A 22,839-nucleotide genomic window follows, 5' to 3' on the forward strand; every position below is an offset into this window, starting at 1 on the left:
TCCTCAGGTAGAGAGGCAAAGAGATACAGGCCCTGGGAATGGGAAGCTGTTTCTAGGCACAGCAGTTTCAGGTCAGTTCAGAGCTGATCAGAGGGACAAGGTCTCCTCAGCATCTGTTTCATGGGGACAAGCCAGAGTAAACACACTCCATCTCAGAGCGGATTCCTTTTCATCTCTATCTGGTTCTTCCATGCAATCATGAGCGCCTCGGGTATCCATATCTTCCAGTTGTTTTTTTTGTTGTTGTTGTTTATCCATCGTGGAGCTTGAACTCTGGGCCAGGGCTCTGTCCCTCAGCTCTTCAACTCAAGGTGAGCACTCTACCACTTGAGCCACAGTGCCACTTCTGGCTTTGAACGGTGATCCTCAGATCTCAGCCTCCTGAGTAGCTAGGATTACAGGTGTGAGCCACCAACACTTGGCTCTTCCAGTTTTTTATTTTTTATTTTTATTTTTTTTTGGGTCCGGTCGTGGGGCCTCAACTCTGGGCCTGGGCGCTGTCCCTCAGCTCTTCAGCTCAAGGCTAGCGCTCTACCACTTGAGCCACAGCGCCACTTCCGGCTTTTTTCTTTTTGCTTATGTGGTGCTGAGGAATCGAACCCAGGGCCTCGAGCATGCAAGGCAAGCGCTCTACCACTGAGCCACCTTCCCAGCCCCATCTTCCAGTTTTTTAAAGAGAAGTCAGACCTGAGCTTAAATGTTGGAAATCTAGTTCATATATTTAAACAGCACCATGTGCCAATAAAAACTAGCCAATGGCTCATATTGAACCAACAGGCCATCAGCTTGTGCCTTTGCATCCAGTAATGGTTCTGATACCTGCAGAGATCTGACAGGTTTAAGCCCTGGTGGTTGCCAAAGGAAGGTGCAAAAAAGACCCGAGTTTTTTTTTTTTTGCTCAAGGTTAGGTCTCTATCACTTGAGCTACAACTCTGCTCTCTGGCTTTTTGGTGGTTAAGTGGAGATAAGAGTCTCAAGAACTTTCTTGCCTGGGCTGGCTTTGAGTTGTGATATCAGCCTCTTGAATAGCTAGGATTATAGGCATGAACCACCAGTGCCTGGCTGCATTAGACTTATTTCCAAAATAACCAACAAAAAGTCAGATGATAGATGTGGCTCAAATGGTAAGAGTACCTACGTAGCAAGTACAAGGCTTTGAATTCAAAGGGAAAAGTGCAGATGGTGAGAGAGGAATAACTTAGAAATGAGCCCTTGATGTTCATAATACTCTCCTCTCAGTATCATAGAGGTAATGCCCTGATATTTACTTGGTTCTCAAGTGTGGATAGGAAACAGGATAGTACAATTCTGGTGGTTTAAACTGATGATAAGTCTCTCCCAATGCTCTAGGACAGAGCTGTAAAAGAAGTTGGTGTTGTCTGTTCTACTGAGGAGACCCTCTGGTTATGAAGTGAGTGATTGCAAGGGGTGATTGCTGTGTCGTATTTCTGTTGGTTGTTTTACCACTATAAAAAAGTAAAGAGAAGCCAGAGCTCAGATAGAGAGAGGTAGAGGTTAGTACTTCTAAGACTATTTATTTTTGGTGCAGGTCCTGGGGCTTGAACTCAGGGCCTGGGTGTTGTCCCTGAGTTTTTGTGCTAAAGGATCATGCTCTACTACTTTGAGCCACAGCCCCATTTCAGGGTTTTTGGTAGTTAATTGGAGATAAGAGTCTTACAGACTTTCTTGCCCAGGCTGACTTTGAACCGTAGTCCTCAGATTTCAGCTCCCTGAAGAGGTAGAATTACAGGCATGAGCCTATAAAATCATAAAAATCCCCTAGGATTTTAAAATAGAGATTTGAATCCAGTAGGTCCAGGTGGAGCCTGAGAGTTTTCATTCTGTCAGGTATTCAGGTAGCGTTGGTGCTATGGACCTGCAGACTACACTTAAAGGAACAAGTATTAGCTGGGTACTGATAGCTCAACCTGTAATCCTAGGTACTCAGAAAGCTGAAACTTGAGAATCTCAGTTCAAAGCCAGCACAAGCAGGAAAGTCAATAAGACTCTTATCTCCAATTAACCGCCAGAAAAACAGGAAGTAGTGCTATGGCTCAAAGTGGTAGAGTGCTAGCCTTGAGCAAAACTGCTCAGGGACATTGTCCAAGCCCCAAGTTAAAGTCCCATGAAAGACCAAAAAATAAAAATAAAAAACAAAAAATTAAAAAAAGGAGTAAGTAAGCCGGGCGCTGGTGGCTCACGCCTGTAATCCTAGCTACTCAGGAGGCTGAGATCTGAAGATCGCGGTTCAAAGCCAGCCCGGGCAGGAGAGACCGTGAGACTCCTATCTCCAATAAACCACCAGAAAACCGGAAGTGGCGCTGTAGCTCAAGTGGTAGAGCGCTCGCCTTGAGCTGAAGAGCTGAGGGACAATGCCCAGGCCCAGAGTTCAAGCTTCATGACCGACCAAAAATAAAAAAAAAATAAAAAAAAAAGGAGTAAGTATTGAGACTGCCATAATGATGTCCTGAGATGGATTATCAGTAACAGTTATGGAGGTGTGACATGGACTTCAGAAGATATCCAGGAGGCAGGAGACTGGGCAAAGTAGAACAGCATGCACATAAGTACAAGAAAGAGCAGGAGGCAATCTCTTGGACAGTGGCTCATGGAGCAGATTCAGCTATAGGCACGATCATACAAGTTCCTGTAAGGGCACTCAGAAAGTTTAGCTTTCTGAGTAGGAAGCTCAGAGAACTTCCTAAGGTTGTAGCTAAAACTATTATCTTAAGATAGATCCATGAATGCCAGAAGATTGGGAGGCTGATAGTGCTTCAGGAATTCTGGCTCCTAGATCTCTGCATGATGCCACACTGTTGAAAGGTCTAGATATTACTGACCATTATGGCTCTTGCCTTAATACTTGCTCCTGTAAGTGTCCTCTGCAGGAATATGCAGGAGTATGCAAGTATAGTTAGAGGGAGGGATAAAGGTTTCCTAAACTGCTGACAAAGGAAAGACTCTTGTACAAAAGTCTATAGATTCATCCAATAATTCCTATTATGGCAGATGTTGATTGGACAGTTTATCTAATTGGAACTTGCAGTCTTATAAACTGGTTATCTATAGTGGGGAATGACAGATGAATGGGGGAAAGATTAAACTCAGGCTTATTGTTCCTACTGAAGCTAAAAGACTGGGTTTAAAGATTATGTTCCTCTGCTGCAATCAAAGAGGCATACGTTTGCGGCTCCCGGTGAGAGTGTGTCTGGGCACTGACCCTGAGCTTTTGTGCTCAAGACTAGCACTCTACCACTTGAGCTCTACGAATGGCTCTTTGGTAGTTAATTGGAGATAGGAGACTCACTGACTTTCCTTACTAGGCTGGCTTTGAACTGTGATCTCAGCTCTCAACCTCCTGAGTAGCTAGGATTACAGGTGTGAGTTACTGGTGTCTGGCTCCCTGCAGTCTTTGTCTAAACCTCAGTTTAGTTGGTTGTACTGGAACATTTGTAAATAGTAACTGTGAAGAACTGGCTTCTCCTGAGGGAAGCAGCTGTGTTTATTGGTGATGCCCTGGTTATGTCCCAAATGCAACTGTTGGCAGGCGGATGAGGCTACCAGCCAGTGGGGAGCACTTTCTTCTGGAGACTGTGAAAGGACAAATTAGAGACTCTTGAGGATTTAGAAGGTTGCTGGCTGTAGGCTCAAGTCAGGGAAGCATTTGAAAAACCTAGGACAGTATATGCTACGCATTTCTTAGGGCAAATTTATGACTCTTAAAAGAGGAGGGGCTGGGCGCTGGTGGCTTACACCTGTAATCTAGCTACTCAGGAGGCTGTGATTTGAGGATCAGGGTTCAAAGCCAGCCTGGGCAGGAAACTCCGTGAGACTCTTATCTCCAATAAACCTCCAGAAAAACCAGAAATGGCAATGTAGCTCAAGTGGTAGAGCGCTCGCCTTGAGCTGAAGAGCTCAGGGACAGCGCTCAGGCCCAGAGTTCAAGCCCCATGACCAACCAAAAAAAAAAAAAGAGGAGGGAATATGAAAGAAGATGAGTTTGAGATGAAAAATATGAATTTTATCAGAGGTCTAATGTAAAGAGAATAGATTGGAAGTGAAGAGAGACATATGTTGCCAGATGTAAGGAAGAGCTGTATGAAGGTGAGAGGAGGCCAAAGGCATACAAAACCACCTTGAGAGGTGAACTACCTGCCTCAGGAGGCCAAGACCCCAGAAAGCTGGAGGAGCTGTTTTTAAAGGAATGATATAGATAGATGGTGAATCACATGTAGACTCATACTAGAGGACTAATAGAGTCCTTTCAGGAAGAGCTGCTATGCTTCACTTGACCTGAAATGTGACATCCTTGGCCTGATGTCATTACTGTTGTCAAGAGTTCTATTCCTAGAGACAGGGCGTATGAAGAAGCTCTTGGAGGATTGATGGCAGAGTGATGCCATCATCAGTTCTACTGTCTGTTGAATTCAGCAGTCTGAATTGCCACCCTCCTCGCTTGAGTAGTCTGAGTTGTGGGTGAGTTCTGGGTGACTACACCAGGAACAAGTGGGCTTGAGCACAGACCTCTCACAAAGCCTCGTTCAGGTGAATGGGTGATGGGCAGATAGTTCAGGTTGGCAAGGAAACTCACTCCGTCACTGCCCAGGGAATAAGAGGTAGCGAAGGTCACTTGTCAATGATGGGTCTCTGAGCTGAAGGCTGGCCATCCATCCATTTGGGGTTGAAAGGCACTGAGTGTACACATCACCCTGTGGTAGGATGAGTTGTAGAGAAGGCGTTTGTATCCTCATCTCAGCTCTTCCCTGACTCTCTTTACCTTCATCTTGCTGACATTCTAGCACTTGAGCCATAGCTCTTATTTCTGGCTTTGTGGTCACTAGTTGGAAATAAGAGTCTCTCAGAGGAGCTGGGAATGTGACTCAGTGGTAGAGTGCTTCCTAGCATGCATGGCATTGTGGCTCAAGTGCTAACCTGAGCAAAAGAAGCTCGGGCACTGAGTTCAAGCCCCAGGACTGACAAAAAAAAAAAAAAGAGTCTCAGAGTTTCATGTTTGGGCTGGCTTTAAACTGGATTCTCATATCTCAGCCTTCTTCTTTTTTTTTGTCGGTTGTGGGGCTTGAACTCTAGGAGCTGCCCCTCAGCTCTTCAGCTCAAGGCTAGCGCTCTACCACTTGAGCCATAGCACCACTTCCGGCTTTTTTTTTCTGCTTATGTGGTGCTGAGGAATCAAACCCAGTGTCTCATGCATGCAAGGCAAGCGCTCTACCACTGAGCCACCCTCCCAGCCCCTATCTCAGCCTTTTGAGTAGATAGGATTATAGTCATGAACCACCAGTACCCAGCTTCTGTTCCTCTTCCCCTCCTCTGCCTCCTTTTTCTTTTTTTCTTATTTATTTATTTATTTATTTATTGGGTCCGGTCGTGGGTCCTGAACTCTGGGCCTGGGCGCTGTCCCTCAGCGCTTCAACTCAAGGCTAGCGTTCTACCACTTGAGCCACAGCATCACTTCCAGCTTTTTTTTCTTTTTGCTTATGTGGTGCTGAGGAATCAAACCCAGGGCCTCATGCATGCAAGGCAAGCACTCTACCACTGAGCCACCTTCCCAGCCCCCCTCTTCCCCTCCTCTGCCTCCTTTTTCATTCTAAGGAAAGGAGTCTTTCTAGATTGCTCAGCTGATCCTGAACTCCTGGACTCAAGTGATTTTCCTGCCTCAGCCTCTAGACCTCTAGAATAGCTTGGTTCTCCACTTCTTAAAGTGACTCTATTAATTTAAGCTATTTTTTTTTTTTTTGTTAGTCATGGGTCTTGAACCCTGGGTCTGGGCGCTGTCCCTCAGCTCTTTAGCTCAAAGCTAGTGCTCTACCACTTGAGTCACAGTGCCCCTTCTGGCTTTTTCTGTTTATATGGTGCTGAGGAATTGAACCCAGTGCCTCATGCATACAAGGCAAGCACTCTACCACTGAGCTACCTTCCCAGCCCTTAAGCTAATTTTTAAAAAGACAAAGAGAAAGAGAAAGAGAGAAGGAAGGAAGGAAGGAAGGAAGGAAGGAAGGAAGGAAGGAAGGAAGGAAGGAAGGAAAAAAAAAGAAAAGAAAAGAAAGACTAACACCTCGGGATGTTGAAGATACCATTAGGTGCAGAGGATATGGCATATCTTGGTGCTGTCTGGGTGATGGATATTGGCAGTATAGACATGCAGCCTGGTTTATGTATGCTATCTCTTCCTATTCCCTGAAGGCACAGGTGCAGTGAATTAAAGATAAAACCTTATCTCAGGGTTAGAGGCATGGATCTAGTAGTAGAGAGCTTGCCTAGCAATGAGGCCCTGAATTCAAACTCCAGGACCACCTAAAACAAAAATAAAAGATCTTACCCTGCTGGGCACTGGTAGTTCACACCTGTAATCCTAGCTACTCAGGAGGATGAGATCTGAGGTCACAGTTCAAAGCCAGCCTGGGCAGGAAAGTCTGTGAGACTCTTATCTCCAATAAATCAGAAAACTGGAAGTGGCGCTGTGGCTCAAGTGGTAGAGCACTAGCCTTGAGCTGAAGAGCTGAGGAACAGCGCCCAGGCCCAAAGTTTAAGTCCCAAGACCGACCAAAAAGAAAAAGATCTTACCCTAAGCCCTGAGTAAGTCTGCCTAAGCAACATGAGAGATCCATGAGGATCCTGAGGAATCGAACCCTGGGACCTCATGCATGCCAGGCAAGCATTCTACCACTGAGCCACCTTCCTAGCCCTGGATGTTAAATGTTTGAGAAGCTCTTTCTTTACCTGTCTAGAAGGGATCTCACAGGAAGGGCTGTCTCCACTTCTGTATGTTTTCAACAGATAAAATACCCATCATCTATTGCAGGAGTGAAACCCTTAGGCCAGATTCTCACTAGTCACTGGAAAGTGGCATAATTTGGGCCGTTTGTCAGTGTCCTTGGAGATCTATCCGTGGTTGGAGACCTTTTTTTAGGAAGGTAGAGGCAGCTGTTTCAGGGGTGGGAAAGGAAAGTTAGGAGACAAGCTCTTAGTGGAGAAGAGCCAAGTCTTTTGATGTGCCACCTCTAGACCAACTGTTAGGTTCATTGGAGTCTAATCCTCTAGGTATTCCCTCCCACCCCCACCTCCACATTGTTGGGACTGGAACAAAGCCTTGTTCATGCTAAGCAAGCACTCTACCACTTGAACTACACCCCAGCTCTTAAGTTTTTATTTTGTTTTTGATTGAGTCTTGTACTGCCTTTACCTGGGCATTCCTTGAATTTGTAATCTGCTTGCCTCTGAGAAACCGAGATTACAAACAAATGCCCTTATCCCAGCTTAGTCTTTTAGGCATTCTCCTGTTGCTTCTGGCTCTGCTTACACACTTCTCAAGAGCAAGATCTTTCCTGTGGTGGCAGAAGTGGATGCCACCCCCACACTGTTGTATTCAGCCCTTCCTACTGAAAGGCTTTTCTCTAACCACCTCCAGCAGCTTACTAGCCCAGGTCAGAGCTGCTTTTCATCACTGCCACTTTCCACCCCCAGCCCTCAATGTCTCTTCAACAAAAGGGAATATCATTCCTTGTGCTCAGAGTCATCACTGGAGGGCCAGCTGTCCCCTCCCTTTCCTGCTCTTTTCATTGTCTCTCCATCTGGACAGCACTGTCCTCTCACAGGCCCTGTTGCCTTCTAGGCTTTCTAGGTCTGGGATCTGCCAGGCTGTCGTCTCTCCTATATTTAGACTTCTTCAGATCCACTCATGGCCTCCCACGTTCCTCCCCTCTGCCCTCACTGCGATAGAGCTGTATCTCTGTTAAAGGGATGTTTTATCATGACCTGGACCAACCATCCTCACTGGCTGTAACTTTCTAGACTCCTCTTCCTTAGTCCTCCCATTTTACAGGGTCACTTTTCTTCCTGCCTCAATGCCTTGGTCTGATGCTTACATGGTACTCATGGTACCCAGCTGGCTTGGAGCAGAAGACTTGTCACCTTCATCTTCTCACTCATTCTTCCATTCCCGGCTGACCAAGTAGCTGCTCTGAGCCAAGTCCTGTGTACCTAGGGCTCCAGGTACAGAGACCACAGTGTCTGTGAGTTACTGTCAGCCACCGAGGTTCCAAGCTGCATCAGAAATTAGAACAAGAGGGGTTACGAAGGTGGCTCAGTGGTAGAGTGCTTGCCTCTGCACCACATAAACAGAAAAAGCCAGAAGTGGTGGTGCAGTTCAAGTGATAGAGTGCTAGCCTTGAGCTGAAGAGCTGAGGGACAGCGCCCAGGCCCAGAGTTCAAGCCCCATGACCAAAAAAACAAAAAAGAAAGAAATTAGAATAAGAAAGTTTTTTGTTTTTTGAGCCAGTTTGGATTTTGGAAACCAGTTGGCCTCAGTTGAACCTTCCAGTAAAAATAAGAGATTGCTCTGTAGCAAGGTTCTACCTAGAACCTTCTAGGGCTATTCCAGGGCATTGTTAAAAGCACACATTGCTCCAGGCGCTTATGGCTTATGCCTGTAATCCTAGCTATTCTGGAAGCTGAGATCTGAGGATTGTGGTTCAAAGCTGGCCCTAGCAGGAAGGGCTGTGAGACTCTTATTGTCAAATAACCAGCAAAAAAGCCAAAAGTGGAGCTCTGTGTGTGTGTGTGTGTGTGTGTGTGTGTGTGTGTGTGTGTGTGTGCATGCGTGCATGCATGCATGCGTGCATGCGTGCATGCGTGTGCTGATCCTGGGTGTTGAACTCAAGGCCTGAATGCTGTCCTTGAGCTTTTGTGCTCAAAGCTAGCCTCTACCACTTGAGGCCATAGCTCCATTTCTGGCTTTTTGGTAGTTAATTGGAGATAAGAGTCTCATAAATTTAAAACACTCAGGCTGGCTTTGAATCACTATCCTCAAATCTCAGCCTCCTGAGTAGAGGATTTACAGGTGCGAGCCATTGGTGTCTAGCTCAGAATTTTTTAAAATTAATTTGTTTTGTTTTGTGTGTTTGGGTATATGCTAGTATTGGGGCTTGAACTCAGGACCTTATGCTCTTGCTTAGCTTTCTTGCTGAAGGCTGGTGCTTTACCACTTGAACCGTATCTCCACTTTCAGCTTTTTGCTGGTTGATTGGAGATAAAAGGTTCTTAGATTTGTTTTCCTGGGCTGGCTTCAAATCTCAATTCTCAGATTTCAGTCTTCTAAGTAGTGAGCCATGGTGCTAGAATCCTTGACTCTTGAGTTGTTTTCTTTTATCCTCCTTTCCCTTCACTTTGTAGGGACAAGTGGGGGCACAAGATTAGAGTTTGTTACTCATCTCAAGTTTCAGAACTTTACTAACCTTTAAGTTGTCAAGCTTTTTCCTCTCTCTCTCTCTCTCTCTCTCTCTCTCTCTCTCTCTCTCTCTCTCTCTCTCTCTCTCTCTCTCTCTCTCATCATGGGGCTTGAACTCAGTGCCTAGGCACTGTCCCTGAGCTCTTTTGCTCAGGGCTAGAGCCCTCCCACTTTGAGCCACAGTGCCACTTCCGGGTTTTCTGATGGTTAATTGTAGATAAAAGCCTCACAGACTTTCCTGCCAGGGTTGGCTTTAAACCCCTATCTTGAGTAGCTAGGATTATAAAGACATGAGCTACTAGCAGCTGGCCCTTTCCTTCCTTCCTTCCTTCCTTCCTTCCTTCCTTCCTTCCTTCCTTACTTCCTTCTCCTTCCTTCCTTCCTTCCTTCCTTCCTTCCTTCCTTCCTTCCTTTCTTCCTTCCTTCCTTTCTTCCTTCCTTCCTTTGTTCCTTCCTTCCTTTCTTCCTTTCTTCCTTTCTTTCTTTCTTTCTTTCTTTCTTTCTTTCTTTCTTTCTTTCTTTCTTTCTTTCTTTCATTCTTTCGTTCTTTCGTTCTTTCGTTCTTTCTTTCGTTCTCTTTCTTTCCTGCTTGTGTGTACGCTCAGGGCCTTACACATTAAGCAAGCACTCTACCACTGAGCTAGACATTTATTTGTTTATTTACAGAGTCTCACTTCTGTTGCCCAGGCTGGTCTCTTCTTAATGCCTGAGCTCAAGAGATTCTCCAGCTTCATTCAGCCTTTTGTATAGCTGGAATCTGCCTCTTTTTGAAACCCCAGGATTGGGTATGTAGCTCAGTGGTGTTCAATCTGTAGCAACACACACACACACACAAACACACACACACACACACACACACACACACACACACACACACCCAGGATTGGGTATGTAGCTCAGTGGTGTTCAATCTGTAGTGCACACACACACACACACACACACACACACACACACACACACACACACACACACACACACACACACACACACACACACACACACACACACACACACACACACACACACACACACACACCCAGGATTGGGTATGTAGCTCAGTGGTGTTCAATCTGTAGTGCACACACACACACACACACACACACACACACACAGGATTGGGTATGTAGCTCAGTGGTGTTCAATCTGTAGCGCACACACACACACACACACACACACACAGGATTGGGTATGTAGCTCAGTGGTGTTCAATCTGTAGCAACACACACACACACACACACACACACACACACACACACACACACACACACACACACACACACACACACACACACACACACACACACACACACACACACACACACACACACACACACACACACACACACACACACACACACACCAGGATTGGGTATGTAGCTCAGTGGTGTTCAATCTGTAGCAACACACACACACACCCCAAAAATCTGTTCTGGGGCTGGGAAGGTGGATTAGTGGTAGAGTGCTTACCTTGCATGCAGGAGGCCCCAGGGTTCGATTCCTCAGCATCACATAAGCAGAAAAAGCCAGAAGTGGCACTGTGGGTCAAGTGGTAGAGCACTAGCCTTGAACTGAAGAGCTCAGGGACAGCGTCCAAGCCCAAGCCCAGAGTTAAGGCCCCATGACCAGCAAATAAATAAATAAATAAATAAATAATCTGTTCTCAGCTGATGGCAGTAAAATGTACCTGTAGCTCCAGAAGCAGAGATGGGAGGATTACTTAGCCCAGGAGTTTTGTTTTGTCAGCTCAAGGCAAGTGCTCTACCACTTGAGCCACAACACCACTTCCAGTTTTCTGGTCATTAATTGGAGATAAGAGTCTCACAGACTTTCCTGCCTGGGCTGGCTTTGAACTGTGATCCTCAGATCTCAGCCTCCTGAGTAGCTAGGATTACAGGCGTGAGCCACCGGCACCCGGCTAACCCAGTAGTAAGTTTAAGACCAGCTGAGGTAACATAGCCAAACACCTGTTTTAGAAAAACAAAGATCAGCAATATATGGTAACGCATGCCTGTAATTCTAGCATGTGGGAGGCTAAGGATTGCAAATTCAAGGTTAGCCTGGGCTAAATAGTGAGACCTTAGCTCAAAATAAAAATAACAAAATTTCCCTTTCCTTCCACATCCTTTTTCCTGCTGCCTACCCTTTGCCAGACCCCTGGGGGGGGGTCTCAGGGTGTGGATCTTTTTTTTTTTTTAATTTTTTATTGTGAACATACTGTACAGAGGGGTTACAATTACATGGGCAAGATAATGGGTACAAGGGTGTGGATCTTGATAGGTCTGGGGACCAGGATGATGACATCTTGACCTGAAGAGGGCATGTTGGCTCCACTACCACTAAGTGTCCAACAATCTTGCTAAATTTTTCAAAACACTTAATCCTTGTGGGCAGCATCAGTGTGTGCTATTCTTGTTGTCATTCTGCAAGTTCTGCTCTCTTAGTAAATTCAAATCTTTGTTGCCCAGAATGTCTTCTGTGCCCTTTTCTGTGCTCTCATTCAGGCCCACGTAAGTACAGAAAGGAGGCCTTTGAAGGTGGGAGTACTAGGCCTGCAAATGCAAAAATACATCTAGAGACAAAGTAGAGGGAAGGACTGAGTCATAGTTGCTCAGCTCAGCTTTATTACTCCCTCCTTCCCCTGGCTGCTCTGTGTGGAAGAGCCTGCTAGAGAGCCTTCCCAGAGGCATGAGCTGGACAAGGAGGCCCAAATGATCAGAGATCAGCTGTCAGATGGTGTGCTACGTGTCTTACATATAGCCTAGAAATGGGGAAAAAAGATGGGAAGCCTTCGGTCCTTAGATCTAGAACTTTAGAAATTAGATTAGGATCAAGGTTCAAAGCCAGCTCTGGCAGGATAGTCTGTGAATTCTTATCTCCAATTAACCACCAAAAACCTAGACGTGGAGCAGTGGCTCAAGTAGTAAATTGCAAGCCTTGAGTGAAAAAGCCTCAAGGTAAGATCACTGAGTGCTTCAAGAAATGTTCTCCTCTTCTCTCCCCCACCTCCCTATTTTGATGCCAGTCCTGGAGCTTGGACTCAGTGCATAGTCACCGTCCCTGAGCTTTTTTTGCTCCAGGCTAGTGCTCTATCACTGAGCTCCTCTTGGGCAGTTAATTGGAGATAAGAGTCTCATAGACTTTCTTACCCAGGCTGGCTTTGAACTGCTATTTTTGGATCTTAACCTCCGGGTAGCTAGGGTTACAGGCCTGAGCATACAGTTAAGAAATGTTCTTTTTTTTTTTGGTCCGGTCATGGCGCCTGAACTCTGAGCCTGGGCGCTGTCCCTCAGCTCTTCAGCTCAAGGCTAGCGCTCTAGCGCTTGAACCGCAATGCCCCTTCCGGCTTTTTTTTTCTTTGCTTATGTGGTGCTGAGGAATCGAACCCAGGGCCTCAGGCTTTTAAGGCAAGCACTCTACCACTGAGCCACCTTCCCAGCCCCAGGAAATGTTCTTGACAGACTCTTCAACCCAATAGGAAGGGGCAGGGAGGAGGGTAGCCAGAATGCCTTTCTGTTTTAGTCTTTCCTTCTGAAGGGATAATTAGACTAGAATACTGAGGAATAGTTTTGATCTACCAGAAGTAGGGGATAAGGAGGCAAGGTAGGTGAAATATTCATCAGAGGGATCCCTTCTCTTCTTTGTTTTGTTGTGTTTTTGTCAGTCATAGGGCTTAAACTCTGGGCCTAGGCACTGTCTTTGAGCTCTTTTGCTCAAGCCTAGTGCTTTACCACGTTGAGCTACAGCACCACTTCCAATTTTCTGGTGGTTTATTGGAGATGAGTCTCACAGACTTTCCTGCCTGGGCTGGTTTTGAACCGTGATCCTCAGATCTCAGCCTCCTGAGTAGCTAGGATTACAGGCTCAAGCCAACAGTGCCCAGCTCCTTTCTCCTCTTTGTTATGGCTTCTCTGATTTTATATACTGTCAAGTGTTAGGTACCCTAATTGTAAAGGGACAAGGAGATCTTTAGGGACTTTGGACTCTGGAGAAAGGCAGCCAACTTGAACAGAGCAGAGACCCTGTCACTTTTCTCACAACTTTGGTTCAGGCCCTACCTCCCTCTCATACAACTCCAGAAATCTGTGGAGAATGTAGGTAGGAAAGTGTAGGTACTGAAACTATGTTCTGACCCCAGAGCAGGCTGAATACTTAATGTCTAGAAATAAAGCCAACTATCTTATTAATATTTCCTGGCAGTTCATACACAGATGGAAGCCTCTGGGAGACTGACCAGCTGCTATTTGGAGTCCGTCCATCTGTCAGCCACCTGAGGCCCATGAATGTCCGTGGTCTGGCCCCAAGTATAATGTACTGAGGTCAGAGTTCTGTCCTTCACCTAAAGCAAGCAGATGGAACTGTGGAAACCATGTTGTTTATTATTTTTCTTTTTTTCTTTTTCCTCCATGCCCTGAATGCTCCAAAGCCACCCAAATGTAGGCTGACAAGACATACTTAGGTTCCAGGGGCCTAAGTATTTCAGGGAAGCAGGAAGGATGAGCTATGAATACTTTCTCTTAGAAGGTTCTGTTTTGGGCTTGAGGCTGGAAGTGTGGTAGTGGGTGAGTCCTGTCCAAGAGCCTTGACATGGCTTCTAGGGGCTGCTATTCTGGAATCAACCTAAGCTCTTGCCTCACGGTCAGCAGGCTGGATGAGGACCACCTCCCTGTGTTGCCACCTTGATTTCCCTTAGCAAGTTCTTCATCATACAAAGGTTAAACTAAGGACCATTGGTCAGGAAGACTTGAATCACATTGGCTTAGGTACACCTCCCCTAGCCCCCTCCACACAGCTGCTCCCAGCTCTTCAAAGATGTAGCACATTGGAGCCTGCCAGAGAGGGCTGGATTGGCCCTCAGACAAATAAGTCCATTGGTATTCTGCACACAGCTGTACATATGCAGTAATTGATGAGGCGAGCGTCTTGGGGAGCAGGAGGGGTAGATCAATCTGGTTCGCTTTGGCACTAACAGGCTAGCTGCTTGACAAGCAGTAGGGGTCGATGCCTAGAGTGAGCTTGTGCCACTCTGGAGATAGCGATGCTTAAAGCCCACTGGTAAGGTCTGGCGAGAGACCCTTCTGAGACTGCATTGGACTGGTTCCAAGCTGTAGGGGGTCCATGGTTTGGCTGGATATAGTGGATAGGAGGTGGGGAAATCCTCTGATCTATCTATGCTTCAGATTCCTAGCTTGTGAATCTAGTTTTACCTCTGCAGATGAATTGTGCTTCATCTAGCCAGGCTAGACCAAGGGGCAGGAGCAGAATCTGTCATCCAGCCTGAGCTTTCAGCTGTCTTGAAGCTATTTACACAACAGATCAAGTGGGGCTGCAGTAAGTACCCCAGTCAGTTCTTCCCTTGGAGACTATAGGAGGACAGAGCAGCATGGATATTCTTTTTTTTCTTTTTCTTTTTTTAATTGTCAGTCATGGGGCTTGAACTCTGGGCCTGCGTGCTGTTCCTTACCTCTTCAGCTCAAGGCAAGCACTCTACCAGTTGAGCTATGGTGCCACTTCTGGTCTTCTGGTGGTTTATTGGAGATAGGAGTCTAACAGTCTTTCCTGACTGGGCTGGCTTTGAACTGCGATCCTCAGGTTGATACCTGTAATCCTAGCTACTCAGGAAGCTGAGATCTGAGTAAGATGTGGTGGGTCATTCTTTTTTAAAGTGTCTCTGAGTGCCAGGCGCCGGTCGCTCATGCCTGTCATCCTAACTACCCAGGAGGCTGAGATCTGAGGATTGTGATTCAGAGCCAGCTCAGGCAAGAAAGTCTGTGAGACTCTTATCTCCAATAAACCACCAGAAAACCGGAAGTGGCACTGTAGATTAAGTAGTAGAGTGCTAGCCTTGAGCTGAAGAGCTGAGGGACAGTGCCTAGGCCCAGCTTTTTTTTTTTTTTGGTCGGTGTGGTGCTTGAACTCTGGGCCTGAGCGTTGTCCCTCAGCTCGTCAGCTCAAGGCTAGTGCTCTACCACTTGAGCTACAGTGCCACTTCTGGTTTTCTGATGGTTTATTGGAGATAAGAGTTTCACGGACTTTCCTGCCCAGGCTGGCTTTGAATTGTGATCCTCAGATCTCAGCCTCCTGAGTAGCTAGGATTACAGGTGTGAGCCACCGGTGCTCGGCTTCCAGGCCCAGCTTTCAAGCCACACAACCAAAAAAAAAAAAGTCTCTGAGTTATAGGTGGTCCTAAGAACCACCTCTGTGGGTCCAGAGTGTTCCCTGTCACTGGGCACCAGTGGCTCACTCCTATAACCCTAGCTACTCAGGAGGCTGAAATACAAGGATCGCAGTTCAAAGTCTGCCCAGGCAGGAAAGTCTGTGAGACTTTTTATCTCCAGTTAACAACCAAAAAGCCAGAAATAGGACTGTAGCTTAAGTGGTAAAACGCTAGCCTTGAGCGAAAAAGCTAAGTGACAGTGCCTAGCCCTGAGTTCAAGCCCCAGTATGCTTAAAAGAAGCATTCCCTGGGTTAGTGGACATTCTTTTCCTCCCTGAAAAACTACCCAAAGTAGCCCCTGCTCAGTAACCTGGGCCAGCAGTGAGTACGTAAGGGAGGGTGAGAAGGATTCATGGGATTGGATAGAACCTCTCTCTAGGGAGTGCAAAGATGCTGGGAGGTCCCAGTGCTGTGGTGGCGGCATCATCCAGAAGGGTGGCCAGTGTTGACTATTTCCTTCTAATGCTTGTCCTTGGCCTCCAGCCCTGGCCCAGTGTATCCAACCTTGCCAAAGACTTCATTGACCGCCTGCTGACAGTGGACCCTGGAGCTCGGATGACTGCACTACAGGCCTTGAGGCACCCGTGGGTAGTGAGCATGGCAGCCTCTTCATCCATGAAGAATCTGCATAGATCCATCTCCCAGAACCTCCTCAAGCGTGCCTCCTCTCGCTGCCAAAGCACCAAGTCTGCCCAGTCCACACGTTCTAGTCGCTCCACACGCTCCAACAAGTCTCGCCGTGTGCGGGAGCGAGAGCTGCGGGAGCTCAACCTGCGCTATCAACAGCAGTATAATGGCTGAACCACCAGCTGTGACTTAGATATGACACAGTCTCGGCCTCGCTGCTTTCTGCTGTGCCGTCTGAGATCAGCACCCTCTCTGGAGGTAGGCCCCATGGCTAGTGGTACGAAGAGAATGTCTGGCTCCAGCCCCTTCTCTGTGCCTTAGTAATCTCTGTCCTTACCATGGGTGGCCTGGAGAACAGTGACATCCTCCGCTCTCCTAACTGGGAACCTTAGCTGGCACTGCTACCCCTTTTTGGTGGGCAGTACTCTTATGAGTTAGGGGAAGGGACAGGACCTCATCATCACTTACCCCGTATCCTTTGACTTTTTTCCCCAGACCAAAGTAGCCTACAAGCTGGGCGCCAGTGGCTCACGCCTGTAATCCTAGCTACTCAGGAGGCTGAGATCTGAGGATCACGGTTCAAAGCCAGCCCGGGCAACAAAGTCTGTGAGACTCTTATCTCCAATAAACCACTAGAAACCTGGAAGTGGCGCTGTGGCTCAAGCGGTAGAGCACTCGCTTTGAGCTGAAGAGCGCAGGGACAGCACCCAAGCCCAGAGTTCAAGCCCCAGGACCGACCAAAAAAAACCCAAAGTGGCCTACAGTGCTGGGTGGAGGGATTCTTAGGGTCTAAGACCTTTGGGACTGTTACTTTTAGATCTCCCCTCCTTCCACAGAACTTTCTTTCCTAGCCCTCTACATTCCATGTCATCTTGATCCTTATGATTGTGCTCCAGCTGGATGCCAAAGGCTAACAGCTATAATCCTAGCTACTCAGGAGGCTGAGATCTGAGGCTTGTAGTTCAAAGTCAGCCTGGTAGACAAACCTGAGACATTGTTATTTCCAGTTAACCAGCAAAGGCCAGAACTGGAGGCATGGCTCAAGTGGTAGAGCCCAGCTATAAGTGATAAAGCTAAGCAAGAGCACGAGCCCTGATTTTAAATCTCAGTACACACACACACACACACACACACACACACACACACACGCGCGCGCGCGCACACACACACACGCACGCACGCACGCACGCACACACACATGCACACACGCGCGCGTGCTGTGCTTCGGACCTGCTCGCATCCCAGCCAAGATGGCTTCCTTCATGGTGCCACCAGAACCCCCCCAGCTCCAAGACTTGCCAGGACCTCTAGTGGTAGAGCTGTGGCATGGACCTTAGCCTTATCCGTGACAGGCTTGTCCCAGGATCTAACCCCTCTGTTTATAAGCGGATTCCTGAGGGTTATGAAACCCTCAGTACCTTCTTTGCAGGACCCACTGTTGCCCTCTCCCTTGGATGCCTATTGCATTTCCCAGAAGTCTCCTTCCCCACTATGAGGTGGGAAGGTTAAAAGGAGTCCCACTGCTGCTACCTGGGGGATTGGGACACCTGAGCCAAGGCAGAGCTCCCCCCACGCCCACCCCGTCCCCCATTCTATCCTTTGGCGCTGCCCATTGCCCTTCCCTTCAGGTGCTGCTCTGCCCTCTTCTACAGCTTGATGATGGCGCCATCTAGTGTTAGACTTAAGTATGCACAGCCTTCTTGCAAAGCTTCAGTCCTCCAAATTAAAATGGAAAGGAAGGAGTTGCTGCATTAGTAAAGGGTCCTGGACTGTTCAGTTCTCCTTCTGCTCTGCTTCTGTGCACCTCTTTCTGGAACTTAGCCATACTGTGTAATCGGCCTCTGAATTCTGGGTGCCTGGGATACTAGTCTTGCTGTGAGAGCTGTCTTGCCCTGTCCATCCAAGTACCCACTTCCTTTCACAGCATTAACCTTCTACTTTGGGCCTTGATGAATCTCAGGCTGGAAGAGGTCCTTATTAGAGTCCTTATTAGATGGGGGAGGGGCTGTTTTCCCAGAGGACTGAGCCAGAACTGTGTCCCCATAGCTGTCCTAGTGTCTTTACCAACCCCCACTCCCCCTGCCCCCCAGTCACTATCCAGGCTGGAATTCAAGCTTTCTTTCCTCTACGGCTGCTTTAAACGGATAAGGGCCAGGGCCCAGCTTGGGCTTTAGCTGGACTATAAGGGGAGTTTGACCTGCATTCAGCTCCTCCCAGTGGGCAGCCTTGGGCCAAGTCCTCTTCTTTCTGTGTGTGCCACCTTCAATGGGAAATCAAACCAAAGAGACCACTCAGTGCCAAGTTGACTGTGCCTTATATACTCCCCCCTCTGTCCCACTCTTCCCTGGGCAGGAGGCAGTGGGGAACCCATGCCTCCCGGCCTCAGAATTTTCCCCTAATTCTCCAAGTGTCTCTAGGGGCCTGAAGTCCTGAGGATTTATATCCTCTCTTGCCCAGGTAGACCTGGTTCTGAAGGAGTTTGGTGTCGTGGGCCTTTGATAGGCCCAGTGGGCCTTCATGCCATGGACTGGACCATGGATAGAAAATGTGCAGTTATTTATTTTGTGTACTCAATTTGTAAATGTATCCTCTGTATTCAATAAACAGGCTGCCTTCCCTGGGGAAGGCTTGCCCATTCATTCTGGTAGCCCTGGCTTTGTGTTGTGGGACCATAGTGTTGCCTCATAGGAGGAGAAGTAGGGAGCCCCAGCCTGAAGATTCTGAGTCTTAGCCGGGCGCTGGTGGCTCACGCCTGTAATCCTAGCTACTCAGGAGGCTGAGATCTGAGGATCGCAGTTCAAAGCCAGCCCAGGCAGGAGAGACCGTGAGACTCCTATCTCCAATAAACCACCAGAAAACCGGAAGTGGTGCTGTAGCTCAAGTGGTAGAACGCTCGCCTTGAGCTGAAGAGCTGAGGGACAGCACCCAGGCCCAGAGTTCAAGCCCCACGACCGACCAAAAAAAAAAAAAAAAGATTCTGGGTCTTCAGCCCCTTCTGTGCCAGTGGAGAGTCTAACTTAGAGATAGAACCCTGCAGAGTGTCCTTTTTTCCTTTGAACCAGAATGGCAGACAAAAATACACAAGTAGATCGCGCTTGGGATCTTTATTTGGTTGAGATGGGGAAGGGCCTCAGTTGTAGGCTATGACCTGGTTGATCCAGGTGTTGAACTTGCTAACCCGAGTGTACATGGCAGGTGCTTGGACATTGCAGTTTTCAGTGCCCCAGGAGACAACACCAATCAGCACCCACTTGTTCCCCTTCTGGCAGACAAGAGGGCCTCCCGAGTCACCCTGAGAGGGAAAAGGGGAAGAAGTCAGTTGGAAAGGTGTGTTGTGGTTAAGTCCAGAGGACAGGATTCCCTTACTCACCTGGCATGAGGAGGCACCTGCCGCACCTGCGCAGATCATAGAATCAGTGATTTTTGAGCCCCAATACTGCCGGCACCGGTTCACAGTGACCAGGGGCAGAACCACCTGTTGCAGACGTGCTGGTGTCACATTGCCTGCGGGCCAGGAAAGGGTAGTCAGGTTGGCCCAGGATGCTTGTCCCCTTCTCCCCCAGCTCTGGCCCAAGTTCTTACCTGTGCCGCTGATGCGGCCCCAGCCAGTTGTGACACATGTGAGGCCTTCAGGCAGAGCCTCATTTGAGGCTGCAAGGCAGACGGGTGAGACACGTGTTGTATATTGGGCTGGTGAGGCAAGCTTCAGGAGTGTCAAGTCATTGTTCAGAGTAGTGGGGTTCCAGTTAGGGTGTGTAATGGCCTGTGGGGCCAAGAAAGAGCCATGTAGGGCTGGAGTAGGCACAGGGACCCAGCATTGGTGCTGAGGCAGCTGTACCCAAAGCAGCCCACCTGTGGTCCACTCTTCCTTCTCATGCAGGCGGCCAGGCACTCACCTTTGAGATGGACAGCACCTGTATAGGCTCAGCATTGGATGATCTGTCATACTCACCCAAGACAACAAAGTGGCGGCCAGGACTACAGTGAGAATGGGAATGGACAGCTGTCAGGGGTGCAGAGCAAAGTGGTGGGATGAATGCCCTGCCCTTGGCAGGGTTGACGGAGTATAAACACTCACCTGACATTGCAGTGGGCAGCAGTAACTACCCAGTATTGGTTGATGAGAGACCCTCCACAGAAATGGAAGCCATTTCTTTCCTGAAGTCAGAAGTCAGAGATGGGCCTAGGCTCAGGCTACATGTAAGTGTAAAGTACCCAGGGTTCTGCCCCAATCCAAGAATATGTGTACCTGCAGGGACACCTGCCAGGGCCAGGAGCCTGGCACAGCGTTCTCCCCATTGACAATCCTCTGGTTGAAGTTCAGAGATGGTACGATGGCAGGAACACCGCAGCCTGGCCATTGAGTTGGTGAGGATCTATCACCCAGCCTTCCTCTCCCCACTTTCCCCAAAATTCTCCCCCAGGCTATGTAACCCCAAGGTATCCAAATTGAAAGGGCTTCACTAGCCCTTGTAAGTGCCTTCTGGGCCTCCACAGCTAGCTTAGTTACCTGTTTAAACCAGCCCCCAAGGCCTGTTCATTCTCTCACATTTCCAACCTAGTCCCTACTGTTCTCCAACTCCATCACCAGGCCACTTCTTCCTGATCTCGCAGACAGTCTCTCTGGTCCTCCATTCCTCCAAGCCTGAACAGTTCATACCTTTCATGCGGCCAGAGGGCTCTTCCTAAACTACACATTCTACTGACATGGCTCAGTCTCCTGAGTCCTTTCAGGCCTGCTCCTGTCTACCTCTTCCTCCATCTCTTTACCCATGCTGTCTTCCTGCTTCCCTTCGAGACAGGCTGGCTCCTTCTCTGTGTCCCTGGATGCACTGGGAGCTGAGTTGTCCCAGGCTGGTCAGCTGTAGCTCACTTACCCCAGGAAGAGCTGAGGAAGACCAGGCTAAGGGTCAGGCTAAGCAGTAGCATTGTGGCAGTTGTGAGACTGAGATCTGGGCCTGGCCTTATTTATGGGTATCTTTGTCCTTGGGCTAACGTAATAGACCTGAGACCAGGCCAGCTGTGTAGACGCAGTCCACTCCTACAGTCCACTCAAATAGTCTTCTCAGAGCTTCGTTGGCCAGGCTTGGACTTACCCCAAAGTCCAGGTGTTGGGCTCTCATCTCCTCCTCCTAAAGCCTGACTTCTGATTGGCTCTCTGAACTACCTCATATCCTAAGTATTGGCTACTTGTGCCAAGGACATATGGACAGATTAGATTTGTAGTGTCAAGCTGGTAGCTGGGATTACACTAGTATTGTAGGGATATAAAGGGACACAGGTTTTTTGTTTTTCTTTTTTTCTTTTTATATTTTTTACATTTTTTGTTATTATATCTTTAAGTCGTACAAGAAGTTCCCATTCTACAAAACAGTATATGAGTACAAGGTGTCTGACAACCTTGTCACCCATCCTTCCTAACCCATCCCTTATCTTTTTTTTTTTAATTGAGATTAGGTGGTTATATAAATTTCACATATTTCACAGTATTGTGGAATAGTGATACTTAGTTAAGTCAAACACATTTTAGCCTTCACAAGGCAAATTGTCATTATCATGGTCTATAAAGTTTGCGAATTCTATGAGCTTTGACAATACAAATTATTTCTTCTACATCAGGTGATGATTACATTTCTTTCTTTTTGCTTAGTGTGAGCTGTTCCCTCTTTCCCTCTCATTCTCCCCTTTCCCATCACAGGACACTAAGTTCTTAGAAAAGGTTGCTCAGAATTTAGAGTGCTCTGATAGACAGTCCAGCTGTGGCCAGCTCTGCTCCAGAAAGCTAGGGACAGAGGTTCTGTCAGGTTGAAAGTCCTAACAGACATCTCAGGAATTCCTCATTAGAGTAGGAGTCAGAGGGGGCTGGGAAGGTGGCTCAGTGGTAGAGCGCTTGCCTTGCATGCATGAGGCCCTGGGTTCAATTCCTCAGCACCACATAAGCAGAAAAAAAAAAGCTGGAAGTGGCGCTGTGGCTCAAGTGGTAGAGTGTTAGCCTTGAGCTGAAGAGCTGAGGGACAGCGCCCAGGCCCAGAGTTCAGGCCCCACGACCGGATCCTCCTCCTCCCCCCCAAAAAAAGAGTAGGAGTCAGAGGTTTTCGCAGAAATGACTTCTCTTCCATCAGCATGAGGGTAGGTGGGACAGAAATCTTCATGTGTCTTATCTCCAGACCTCACATTCTCAAATATGAGCTGAGCCCTCAGTGTCTGGCAGACCCTAGGTTGAGGTTGCAAGTAGAAGGGTGACAGTCATCAAAATATGAGTCTTGGGGCTGGGGAGGTGGCTCAGTGGTAGAGTGCTTGCCTTGCATGCATGAGGCCCTGGGTTCGATTCCCCAGCACCACATAAGCAAAAAGAAAAAAGCCGGAAGTGGTGCTGTGGCTCAAGTGGTAGAGCGCTAGCCTTGAGCTAAAAGAGCTGAGGGACAGCGCCCAGGCCCAGAGTTCAGGCCCCACGACCGGACCCAAAAAAAAAAAGATGAGTCTTTAGGCCTAAAGGTTGAGGTGAGTGAGCCCTGGTGTCTACAGCTTTTTTGTCGGTTGTGGGGCTTGAACTCTGGGCCTGGGCACTGTCCCTCAGCTCTTCAGCTCAAGACTAGCACTCTACTGGTTGAGCCACAGCACCACTTCTGGATTTCTGGTGGTTTACTGGAGATAAGAGTCTCATGGACTTTCCTGCCTGCCCTGGCTTTGATATCTCAGCCTCTTGAATAGCTAGGATTACAGGTATGCTCCACCAACGCCTGGCTTTTTTTGGGGG

The 22,839-nt window shown here is 48.0% G+C and overlaps 2 protein-coding genes across 3 annotated transcripts in view; one reads left to right on the forward strand and one right to left on the reverse strand.

Moving 5' to 3' along the window:
• Window positions 1-18,729, forward strand: part of LOC138807021 (serine/threonine-protein kinase H1) — a 30,832-nt gene extending 12,103 nt beyond the window's left edge. The window contains exon 3 of one of the 2 annotated variants that reach the window (XM_069992583.1): window positions 15,939-18,729. In XM_069992583.1, coding sequence (XP_069848684.1) covers window positions 15,939-16,256 — 318 coding nt within the window. In that variant the 3' untranslated portion in view covers window positions 16,257-18,729. Of the gene's footprint in view, window positions 1-14,453; window positions 14,557-15,938 lie in introns of those variants that run through there. The other variant, XM_069992584.1, reaches the window with a different exon arrangement.
• Window positions 18,730-19,171: 442 nt separating this feature from the next.
• LOC138807024 (chymotrypsin-like protease CTRL-1) lies at window positions 19,172-21,589 on the reverse strand. The gene is made up of 7 exons (XM_069992586.1): window positions 20,960-21,589; window positions 20,332-20,435; window positions 20,161-20,240; window positions 19,979-20,060; window positions 19,665-19,845; window positions 19,453-19,586; window positions 19,172-19,374 (listed from the first exon to the last, which is right to left on the reverse strand). Exons 1-7 carry the CDS (start codon window positions 21,009-21,011, stop codon window positions 19,213-19,215), a joined length of 795 nt encoding a protein of 264 aa, XP_069848687.1. The 5' UTR covers window positions 21,012-21,589; the 3' UTR covers window positions 19,172-19,212.
• Between the last annotated feature and the right edge of the window lie 1,250 nt (window positions 21,590-22,839).

This window comes from Dipodomys merriami, unplaced genomic scaffold (genome assembly GCF_024711535.1).
Source record: "Dipodomys merriami isolate MVZ:Mamm:240054 unplaced genomic scaffold, mDipMer1.0.p SCAF_41, whole genome shotgun sequence".
NCBI classification, from domain to species: domain Eukaryota; kingdom Metazoa; phylum Chordata; class Mammalia; order Rodentia; family Heteromyidae; genus Dipodomys; species Dipodomys merriami.